The 11,838-nt window shown below is 44.6% G+C and overlaps 1 protein-coding gene across 1 annotated transcript; it reads right to left on the bottom strand.

Moving 5' to 3' along the window:
* Window positions 1-4,834: 4,834 nt before the first annotated feature.
* On the bottom strand, window positions 4,835-10,987 carry LOC308163711 (serine/arginine-rich splicing factor 5-like; the record flags this gene model as incomplete). Its single annotated transcript, XM_080537899.1, has 7 exons — window positions 4,835-5,150; window positions 5,351-5,458; window positions 5,834-5,907; window positions 8,860-8,932; window positions 9,228-9,368; window positions 10,228-10,298; window positions 10,862-10,987. 7 exons carry the CDS (start codon window positions 10,985-10,987, stop codon window positions 4,835-4,837), a joined length of 909 nt encoding a protein of 302 aa, XP_080394025.1.
* Window positions 10,988-11,838: the final 851 nt, after the last annotated feature.

The following is an 11,838-nucleotide window of genomic DNA, read 5'->3' as shown; positions in this document are numbered from 1 at the left end:
GCAATCCGGGTTTTCTATGTGATAGCAAGCGCTAAAACAAACGAGCTGTCAGTGGATCAAAGCGGCAGCAGGCAGAAGCTAGCGGCCGGCAGAGATAACGTTTGCTTGCTTCAATTTGATGATAATAATAATAATAATAATACTACTACTACTACTAATAATAATAATAATAACAACTTCTATTTGTAGTCTCTCTCTCTCTCTCTCTCTCTCTCTCTGTCTCTGTCTCTCCCTTTCTCTCTCTGTCTCTCTCTCTCTCTCCCTCTCTCTCTCTCTCTCTCTCTCCCTCTCCCTCTCCCTTTCTCTCCCTCCCTCTCTCTCTCTCTCCCTCTCTCTCTCCCTCTCCTTTTCTCTCTCTCTCTCCCTCCCTCTCCCTCTCCCTTTCTCTCTCTCCCTCTCTCTCTCTCTCTCCCTCTCCCTCTCCCTTTCTCTCTCTCCCTCCCTCTCCCTCTCCCTTTCTCTCTCTCCCTCCCTCTCTCTCTCTCTTTTCCTGCAAACGTTTCAGCTCAAAGTGCTTTAATCATTATATAAATCATCATTGAATTATTTAGTAATTTAAAGAGGGGTTTTTAGTCTTGACTTGAAAATATTTAATGTTTAGTTTAGCTAAACTAATCACTGTCATACAAAGCTGTAGCTAGCTAGATATATTAGTTACTGGAGCTTCTGCTGAGAGAGAGAGAGGGAGGGAGAGATGTGCTTATTCTCTGCGATTGAGTGAGTGAGAGAGGGAGAGAGCAAGAGAGAGACGCGCTTCTGCTCTGTGAATGAGAGAGAGAGAGAGAGAATTGGGCTGTGAGATCTCTGGTATCTAAAATAAATGTAAAAAAACCTGATCTGACTGATTATCCAAGTATAACCTGATGCCACATTAAAGCAGTTTAATGCAATTCTGACTGTTGTTATAGTGGTGGTCAAAATTATTGGCACCCTTGTTAAAGAAAGGTTGTTGTATTAAATCATATGTATCCTCACTACACAATGCATAACAATGATGTTTGATTATTGACCTTAAATTAAAATTCTTACAAAAAATCGAAACAAAAAACTGTATGATAATGAACGTTTCCATGTCTCCTTTTTCCAGATTTGGTGGGGTACAATGGATTGTGCATCCAGTGACGCTGAGGAGTCAGGCAGCCTTACCAATGATACAGTGCTCAGTCTGCGAAATAAACATGGGATGTCAAAAGAACTGTACAATGCAGTGAGACAGCTGATACCTCAAACGGAGGTTAATGATCCTGCCTTATACATGTGTGTGAGCAGGATGCACAAAGCCGTCACTCAGTTGAAGAAAGGGAAAAATAAAGAGGAGGTGACAAGATATCTCCAACAGCCATTTAAAATCCCAGTAGCAAGGAAAGACGATGAGAAAGGCCAATATAAAAAAAAACAGACTCACAGTTAAACAAAGCAGGAAAACTAATGAAGAAAAGAATCACAGGGCTAGAACATGAAAACTCCAAACTAAAAGAGGAAAAGGAACATCTGGAGGTTAAGCTGGAGGGCACTGTAGAAAAGGACAAATCAGAACTGGAGAAAGCACAGTCAGTATGCAATGGTGGGCCATCCCTCTCACTTCGCCCTCTCCCTCCAAGCCAACAAGAATCGGGACACCCTACCCCTACACGTGAACACGCAAAATGGAGGAATAGGGCTTAGTGGTAGGGCCAAGGGGTGAATTGGGATTGGGATTGGGTTTTAGCTTGGAGTTAAAACTGAAAATGTAATACTGACAACATGTTTACTGACCACTTGCCGGGGACTACAGCTGGAAATTAGCCATGATGTAGCTGCTCCTTTTACGGCACAGTTAATTAATGGGGACTGTCCACGAAATTATAAACTAATAAACTAATACTTGGCTGTTTGTTTTATACTGATGCTCACTGATGCTTTTCCTTGCTGAGAATGAAAAGGACTTCAACAACATGCTGAACATTGTTCATGTGTACTGAAATGGAGACTTCGAGAATCAAGAACAAACACAGATTATGCATTTTAGGAAAAAGAGTGACCAGAGAAGCCCACACAACTTTTATTTTGGTCCCACTGATTTATTACATTATACAGTATATGACCTTCGAAAATGGCATTAGAACACTTGCAGAGTCGGCAGGGAGAGTATTGGGGTCAGTCTTCAACACATTTTTACTATGTTAAGACCATGGATACTCCTTGATAGATCTTGTATACTGTATGTCCTGTAGTGGTGAAGGTGTCTGTGGATTCAGAGACATGTCATACTGTGCAGAACAGAGACATCTGCTGCTTTATTGGTGTGCACAAACTGACTCTGAACGTAGCCACCTGTGGAGACAGGAACCCTGTATGGTTACTCTGAACGTAGCCACCTGTGGAGACAGGAACCCTGTATGGTTACTCTGAACGTAGCCACCTGTGGAGACAGGAACCCTGTATGGTTACTCTGAACGTAGCCACCTGTGGAGACAGGAACCCTGTATGGTTACTCTGAACGTAGCCACCTGTGGAGACAGGAACCCTGTATGGTTACTCTGAACGTAGCCACCTGTGGAGACAGGAACCCTGTATGGTTACTCTGAACGTAGCCACCTGTGGAGACAGGAACCCTGTATGGTTACTCTGAACGTAGCCACCTGTGGAGACAGGAACCCTGTATGGTTACTCTGAACGTAGCCACCTGTGGAGACAGGAACCCTGTATGGTTACTCTGAACGTAGCCACCTGTGGAGACAGGAACCCTGTATGGTTACTCTGAACGTAGCCACCTGTGGAGACAGGAACCCTGTATGGTTACTCTGAACGTAGCCACCTGTGGAGACAGGAACCCTGTATGGTTACTCTGAACGTAGCCACCTGTGGAGACAGGAACCCTGTATGGTTACTCTGAACGTAGCCTCCTGTGGAGACAGGAACCCTGTATGGTTAGGCATAAAGGTGATGGAACAGACTAAACATGCCAGATATGCCACAAATATTCTCTCATAATTTTCCATGGACCAGAGCACTATTAGTACCCTGAACCCTACTTAGGGTGACTAAACCTACAAAAAAAGAAGAAGCTACGATCAGACACTCTGAATCCTAGAAGAGGATATATTATATTTATTATGTGATCATGGGGAAGTTGAAAATGAACTGCATTTTATGTTTTACTGTCCTTTGTACAACGATTTAAGAACTAGGCTCCTGTGGAAACCATACTATGGAGGACGGATCGTGCCACAATGAAATACAATACACACATCAAAATGCAATACGTGTATTGAAATGCAAATGCAAAAATACTGAATATCTGTGGCAAAATGAAATCAATACAGCCGTATTGTATTTCGAGATGAGTGCATTGCATTTTCGATGTGTGCACATTGCATTTCGAGATGAGTGCATTGCATTTTCGATGTGTACACATTGCATTTTGAGATGTGTGCATTACATTTCGAGATGAGTTTTAGCACAATAGGCACGTGATGAAGTTCTAGTGATGTTTTGGCTGGTTTTGCGGCTTGGGGGAGTGGCTGTAACAGAACGGTCGTAAGGTTATGGACCTTACCAACTACATCTACCTGGAGGACGCATGAGGTGTGACATGGTTGTTCACTGAATGCTCTGCAAGATCAATTCAGCAGCGTGTTCTAGAGAAAACCAGTGATGAATTGATACTTACATCCAACACATTGGGCGAGTATGTGTTACATTAATCAAGTAAAGTATTGTGAAAACATTATATCCTCTTCCAATTCAGTTTCGAAGAACTTCTAACGACAAGTGGCACAGATTTCTTGGTGGAAGTTTCACGTTAATTTCAAATACCGACATTCACAAAATGTCTCACTCTATTTAAAACTGTTTTTATTGGTCAACGTGTCTAATCATTTCAGTTTTCCATACAAATGTACTCAGAGGAAAAAAAGACAAAAACACTATGCTTAGCGTACAAAAGGTTTTTTATTTGTCCAAACTATTGTCTAGGAGTTTGTGTTCAAACTCTTCTGTACAACAGTACCATTACGCACAGTCCTTTTCGTAATTCACAATACATTGTAAAAAGGAAATCTAAATGGTTTACAGAAACGAAAAGTATGTATTCATGCAAACACTCAATACAATGGGTAAAAAAGAAAAAGGCATGTACATCTATGTTTCAAAGTGTTATTGTTAACGGAATTTAAAACATTTTACCGCCCGCCAAAAAAACAAAGAAAGATCACTGACACTAGAAAAAAAAACTCTATATAAAAAAAAAAGAATCACAGCATAAAACAACCCCAAACTGTCACATCCCAACATTAACATTAGAATGGCTCTACCCAAAGCCTTTGTCAGACACATTCATAACCATTTAAATCAACAGCTCATGATATCTGAGCTGCAAACCGCACAGGCCACTGAAGGGAATCACATATGAGCTTTGATAGAAAATAAACAAAATTAACAACAACATTCCATCCACTATTCCATGTAAAAATACTGACTGAAACAAAGCAAATACAACCCTCTCCCCCTCCTTCGAAGGTTATATAATAAATGCTCCAGCTCAACAAAACCCCAGACTCAGAATCAGAGAAGGCCAGGCTTTTCCTGAACACATCCCACGTACAGTATAGGTCAGCCATATCTAGAGGGGCGGGGGGGAACGTTGAGGAGAAATACAGGAAGGGAAGCCAGTACTGCTGGGTAAAATAGTTCCTGGCCTTGTAGTCTTAATAAAATGGTGTGGTTAGTGTGTGTGTATCAGTATGTGTGTATACGAAAGGTGTATGTATCCACGTCTATGTGTGTATACCAGTATGTGTATGCATCCACGTCTGTGTGTGTGTTTTCACATTAAATGACTTCTCAGTGGCGACTATCTGTGGACAGGGAGCGAGAGCGGGAACGAGAGCGTGAGGGTGAGCGTGCGCGCTGCGCGGGCGGAGGGGGAGGCAGACTTGCTGGTCTTGGAAGGGCGCTTGGCAGGCTCCTTGGCTCTCTGGACCGGGGGAGAGCCGCGGGCTGGCGGGGAGCCGCGAGGCGGCGGGGTGCCGCTGCGGGAGCGGGAACGGTTGTAGGTCTTGGGGCTGCGGGACTTGGGGCTGCGGGACCGGGAGCGCCGGGGGGTTCTGGAGCGGGACTGGGAGCGGGAGCGAGAGGAGCTGCGGGAGCGAGAGCGACTCCTGGAAGACCTGGTGGAGGAAGAGAGAAGCCAGTCAGTCCTACTCTTACTATTGCACTGAGGCCCTGTTTGCATATTTTGATTTAACATCTTTACCCTGTCTTGCCCCCCCCCCCGGCTCATGTTACAAAACAGGATAGAGAAGCCAATGGTAATGGTATTATTCTTTAATGCTAATGGCTGGGTGGGGACGGAAAGGGTCGTACTCACCTTTTCTTAGCTGCCTCAATGAGTTTGATTTTCCTTCCATTGATTTCCTTCCCAGACAGTTTATCAAGGGCATTTTTCAGATCGCTGTAAGATGCAAACTCAACCACCCTGTAGAGAGAGGACAACCAGGAGGAAACAATATGAGGACTGAGAATAAAATGATTGTAGAATGCATTAGAAAGGGACTTGGGAACAGTAGCTGATGAAAATAAGCATGTACACAATGTGAGAGTATGGAGAAGTGTGCATGTCCACAATGTGAGAGTATGGAGAAGTGTGCATGTACACAATGTGAGAGTATGGAGAAGTGTGCATGTCCACAATGTGAGAGTATGGAGAAGTGTGCATGTCCACAATGTGAGAGTATGGAGAAGTGTGCATGTCCACAATGTGAGAGTATGGAGAAGTGTGCATGTCCACAATGTGAGAGTATGGAGAAGTGTGCATGTCCACAATGTGAGAGTATGGAGAAGTGTGCCGTACCCTTCGTTGAGCTTGGGACGGTGGGCGTCGGCGAATGTGACCTCTCCGGCCTGTCTCATGAAATCTTTCAAGTCCTACACACAAGACAAGCCAAGTCAGGGCTGCACTCACACACACAAGCTACAAAGCATGAATAAACCCAAGAGAGAAAAGGTTAGGTAATACAGTAAAACTCTAGAGGCAGGCTACCGAAAGGTGACGAGGAGAGGGGTCCAACAATCTCAGAGGTGACATCCAATTAGCTTTTTGGCTGGTTCATCAACACAAAGTAGTTTATTTTTTATTTTTTATCTGATTTTGTTGACTATCTGTACTATCTTGTATCTGTTAGCTCCTTTTTAACTGCTTTTGGCAATATCATGTGTGATCGAGTATGTGTGTGTGTGTGTGTGTGTGTGCGTGCGTTTAGTACAGGGGTGCTCACACTTTTTGGAACCAAGATCTACTTTTCAAGTAGCCAGTCTGCCAAGATCTACCAGTCTAGTTTCTACATCGCAAACGTACATGCACGTACTACAAACACACACACACACACACACACACACACACACACACACACACACACACACACACACACACACAGTTCCCAGCCTGCATAGTAAACTCACAATACACTTTCCCTCTCTCTGTCACACAGCCACAGGAGAAGACCATCACAAACCCTCCCTCTTTGCTATTCTCGCTCACACACATTCACACACACACACACACACACACACACACACACACACACACACACACACACACACACACACACACACATTTGCCAGTCTGCATAGGGAGCCATAGCACAAACCCTCCCTCTCTCTCCCCCTCTCTCTCCCCCTCTCTCTCCCTCTCTCTCCCTCTCTCTCTCTCTCACTCTCTTACACACACACACACACACACACACACACACACACACACACACACTCACTTTCTCTCACTCACACACTGACAGCCAGTCTGCAGTACCATAGCCAACTACTGATCCAACAAACAGAAAAGTAAACCAGATACAAAACAGGTAGTTCCCTAGTTTGAAAGGAGGAAATAAATGCATTTCTCTACCTTAGTGGGAGACCTGGCACTGGGAGGAGGCAGCTAGTTTCTAATAGTCAGGGCTGTAGGAGCTGGTTGAAAGGCGTAGGCAGGCTACAAGGTGTCATCAGCCACTGTGGATCTGTCATCGAAAAGGCAATCTGCAGCCTCAAGAAACTTTTTTCACAATTTCGCCGTCTTTGAATGACTTCTTGTGTTTAACAAGAACGTGACTGACGCGATAAGAAGCTATCGTTGCAGCCGTACGTTTTCGCTCTTTTGCCACATTTCCCTTCTTCGAAACAGCCATCGTAGATCTGCAGATCAGACAGACGCACTTCCAATATCACATTGTGTAAAAAAGTCCTCCTCCCATTCTGGATGGAAGTTGTACGTTATTGGTTTCTTACTTGGTCCAGCTTCCCCACTCATTTGTATAGCCTTTATTTAGTATTATATAGTAAATAGTAGAAATTGGAAGCCTAACTAGGTAATTAGTCTCGCCGGTATTTTGTATTTTGTAGTTGGTGCTGTTGACTGCGCATGCGTGGTGAACCGCGTGTTAGGTGTAGGTGAAAAGATCAGATCGCAGACTGGCTTACCTGTACGTCAATCAAGTGGCAAAAGCCATAGTGAGGATGGATGATAGGCGAACCTTTTTTTTCTTTTTCGTTATTTTTTTATTTATTTATTTTTTTCGTTTTTTCTTTCCCGTTTTGTTCAATGCCATGCGATCTACCCATACTACCTTTGCGATCGACCGGTCGATCGCGATCGACGTATTGGGCACCCCTGGTTTAGTACAATGAGTGCACATCAATAGTTTGGACTCCAAAATGATTGGACCCCCCCCACTCTCTTTACAACTACATAAAGCAAAAATAAATAACATCTGCATGAACCTGCAGAGGAGCTGTGTGGGCAGCATATGGCACTACAGAGCCCCGCTTTCTCTGGCTAGGAGGGCACAGGGCTCACCGCCTTGGCCACCCCGTCTTGGCACCCCCCTCAGTGTAGAGAGTGAACAGGGTGGAAGAGAGGAAACTATATACCTGAGAGAGACCCCATTGGAGCGGGCCGCAGGCTCTCCTAGCCCATCATAACCACGGGATAACAGCAGATTTTATCCTCGGGCACCTGGGTGGAACTCACTCTCGCTCGCGTTGTGCGGAACACCAGGGGGGAAGGGGGGGAAGATAGATCGATCGAAGCCTCTCAAATTAACGAACCCATCGATCAATACGCCACCACCACCGACTCTTTTTCTCTCTCCTCTCCTCTCTCTCTGCCCCTCTCTGTATGTTTTCTCTCTCCCTCATTCAGCGCGGCGCGCCCGCCGTTGCACCCCCCCACCAGCGGGGGCCGGCGCGTGCGAGCGAAGGGGGCAGCCAGCACCTCTAGAGGGAGGGGGGGCAGGGGCCCGCCAACCCCCCCCCCAAGCGAGCGCTCATAGGACCAGCTGGACTAGGAGTGGAACACACTGGCTGGCACGACAAGCTCAACCCAGAGAGAAGGACCCTGAAGGGGTTAACTCCGCCATAAGCGAGCTCTTCCATACGAGACAACAGTCAGGCTGGCAAATAAAGGGGTGAAGAATTGGTTAAAATTAAAAACAGACAAATTAGTTGTGTTTTTTCTTCTTCTATTAAAATCAACTGCATTTCTTTTGATGCAGAGCTATGTCTAGTTTCACTGGAAGCCCTCGAGAGAGCAGTGATCATTCATCAGAGCAACTTGGGCCTATCACAACACAGTATAGTGCTGATGTTTGACACTTATTTGCTCTCAGCCCATTATTACCACCACTGTTAATTCCAATATTTTTTTTAGATCTTTATCATAACACGGAAATGTTCATGAATACCAAAACTGGAGTGAACCAGACTGTTGATCTGAGATCATTACTAGAGTAGGTAAGCTGAGCAGTGGGGCTTGGTGTAATCAGAGCTACTGGTTTGAGTTACTAACAGGCAGGCAGAGGGACCACGCCCGGGCTGAGGACTCACCTGCCAGCTGACGCGTGACGACAGGTTCTCCACGATGAGCCGGTTCTCTGTGCGCATCGGAGGGGGGTTCCTACTGGAAGACACAGTGTTAAGACAAAAAAGGCCTGCAAAAAAACCAAACAACCAGCTGACGGGTTGACTTTTTGTGAATCATAAAGACAGGAAGGCAGTGATCACTCCTGGAGGGCCACAGTATTTTGCTCTAGATCAATAGTGACACCTGGTTCAGCTCATCAAGGTTTTGAAGCTCAGCTGATTGAACTGATCAGGTGGGACGACATATGACTGGGACAAAGACCTGGACCCTCCTGCAGCTCAAGAGCAGAATATGAGTATCGCTGGTCTCCGGCGTGAACACGCCCCCTTACCTCCGACTGTCCTGGGAGCCGCGGCCGTAGCGGTCGGGGAAGCGCCCGCCTCCTCCGCCTCCGCCTCCTCCTCCTCCTCCTCCTCCGCCACCTCTGCCTCGCCCACCACGCAGACGCACACGGGCGTGCTCGATGGCCACCCTGGGAGACGGAGCAAAGAGGGCGAAAGACCTTGAGAAAAAACCACCAGACTGAGGACAATCTTTTTTTAATGAAGGTTATTCTCTGATATTGGGCAGTCACTGGATACACACGCTAGAATGGCATCTAAAAAGAATTAGCTATCAAACGCATGTCGTCAAAATCGATAGGCTATTTTGACATTATGATTGGATGATCGTAACTTTTTTTGTGGATTCTGAAAGAGTGCGTGTGCATTCTCTAACTAGCTGCAACATTAGATGGATTTGGTGGCGCCAGCGACGTGATTTAAATGTATTGAAATGTGGCCGATACAAAGACAGTGATTGTCTGATCTTCCATTGTGAATGGGTGGTCAATAGAGTGCAGCAGTGTGTTTTTCTTGTCACGTGTAACCTGAGGATTCCCAGAAATGGCAAAATGTCAATGAAGAAAAAGGTCAACTTGTTCTTGTCGTTTTCAATGTCAATGTCATCAAAATTGATTGCAGCTACCATGCCCAGATAGTGATAACCTTGGTCATGGAGCCAGCCAAGGTGTTGATGACCTCAAGCTCTTGTATAAACATTGACTTTACATTCATTTAATTATACACACTATATAAAAACCGTATACAGTAATACCATGCACTGCCTACATTCATATTCTACATAATATAACTATACATACCATATTGATATCCAATGTATATTCACTTTATATTCATTTATTTATAGTCACTAATACCATGCACTGTCTACACTATCAAGTCTTTTGCACCATGTCACTATTTGCACTCTGGTTAGATGCCAAACTACATTTCGTAGTCGTAGCAATGACAATACAGTTTAATCTAATCTCATCTAGTGCCTAAACCTACCTCTCATTGCAGAGCTCTTTGCCATCTAGTTCATATACTGCATCTTCGGCATCCCTGGGATCATCAAACTCCTGGGAAAAGAATACAACAGGAAAACATTCAGAAATATTTGACATTAGATGGGTAGATGAACTCCAGGGGGGACTTCAGGTGTATAAACTGGTCAGACAGTTAAACACAAAATCTCAATATATAGGCTACAATACGAATACAGATAGTTGACATAACAAATACAAAATAAGTACAATGTTCAATCAATGTTAATTTAAAAGTCTTGATGTTAGCACAACACTGTTAAGGGTTCTCTTGGTCCTGAGAGGCAACAACCTCCAGTATATCTACATGGCAACACCTCCTACTTGGTGTTCAGAGGTCAGGCGATATCTCCTCACCCATGTGTTGAGGTCTTTGCATATCTCCACGGGCCCTTTGTTTGTACCCCACTATTTCCCCCTACTGACCTGTGCAACTCTCTAGACTAGAGTGTCCTGATTCACAAATAAATGCGAGTAATAAGTAGGCTGAAGGTTATGTTGAATAACTACTACATTGTAAAGCCATGTTCTCATTTAGAGTTCGGTGTGTGCATCATGTGTGTGGACTTGAATGAATGAATGAAACATGGGACACAGACCACAAATCCAAAGTCTCGTTTCAGGTCGATGTCTCGGATGCGGCCGTATCCTTTGAAGAATCTCTCCACATCCTTTTCCCTTGCAGAGGAATTCAACCGGCCAATAAATATGCGACAGCCACTCATTCTTGGCTGAAAGTTAAACAGTTAAAACACATGGTCATTAAGTGAAGACAGCACAACAGCAGGACAGACATTGCCTCAAGCTATTGCAAACGGAGACCGTTCCAATGGTGACGCCCCATCGGCGGCTAGGCCTGACTCTCACAGTACTGGAGCTAGCTCGCTGGCTAGGCTACCAGCGTTTTCACTTGATATGAAAACTAAAGTCTTTCGACGGGTTTTGCATAATCAAAACATCATGCCTAAAACATCAATACAAACAACTACTCGCATCATGGCAACCTGGCTACATTTCGCATATGCATATTTGTGTCGCGCTTAAGTGAAACCGAAACCCTCAACAATTCGCAATTGTAACATCGATAACATACCTTGATAGCCACGGTCAATTGAATTTAGCGACCGACACGAGTAGGTCAAAGACATTCTACTATCAATCGACATATTTGCTAACATTAGCGGTGTTGTAAACATACCTTTGAGTTGTCTTTCTCCGGAGGAATAACCTTGCTAGCGAATACTTGAAAATCCACTGGTGAGACGCACACAAAATGGAGCCTGCTTTTACTTGGCTGTGCAAGGACACTTCTTCTTCTTCTTCTTCTTCTTCTTCTTCTTCTTCTTCTTCTTCTTCTTCTTCTTCTTCTTCTTCTTCTTCTTCTTCTTCTTCTTCTTCTTCTTCTTCTTCTTCTTCTTCTTCTTTTTATTTGATTGGCGGTTGGCAACCAGCTTAAGGTGCATTACCGCCACCTACTGGACTGTGTGGCGCATTACCACCCCCTACCGGACTGTGTGGAACGTTAGCTTGACAGGGGGAAATTGTAAATGAAATAAATAAACAAAATGGTGGGGAG

This window comes from Nansenia antarctica (assembly GCF_963989245.1).
Source record: "Nansenia antarctica genome assembly, chromosome: 8".
Taxonomy (NCBI): Eukaryota; Metazoa; Chordata; class Actinopteri; order Argentiniformes; family Microstomatidae; genus Nansenia; species Nansenia antarctica.
This window is presented reverse-complemented; position numbering and strand designations above follow the sequence as displayed.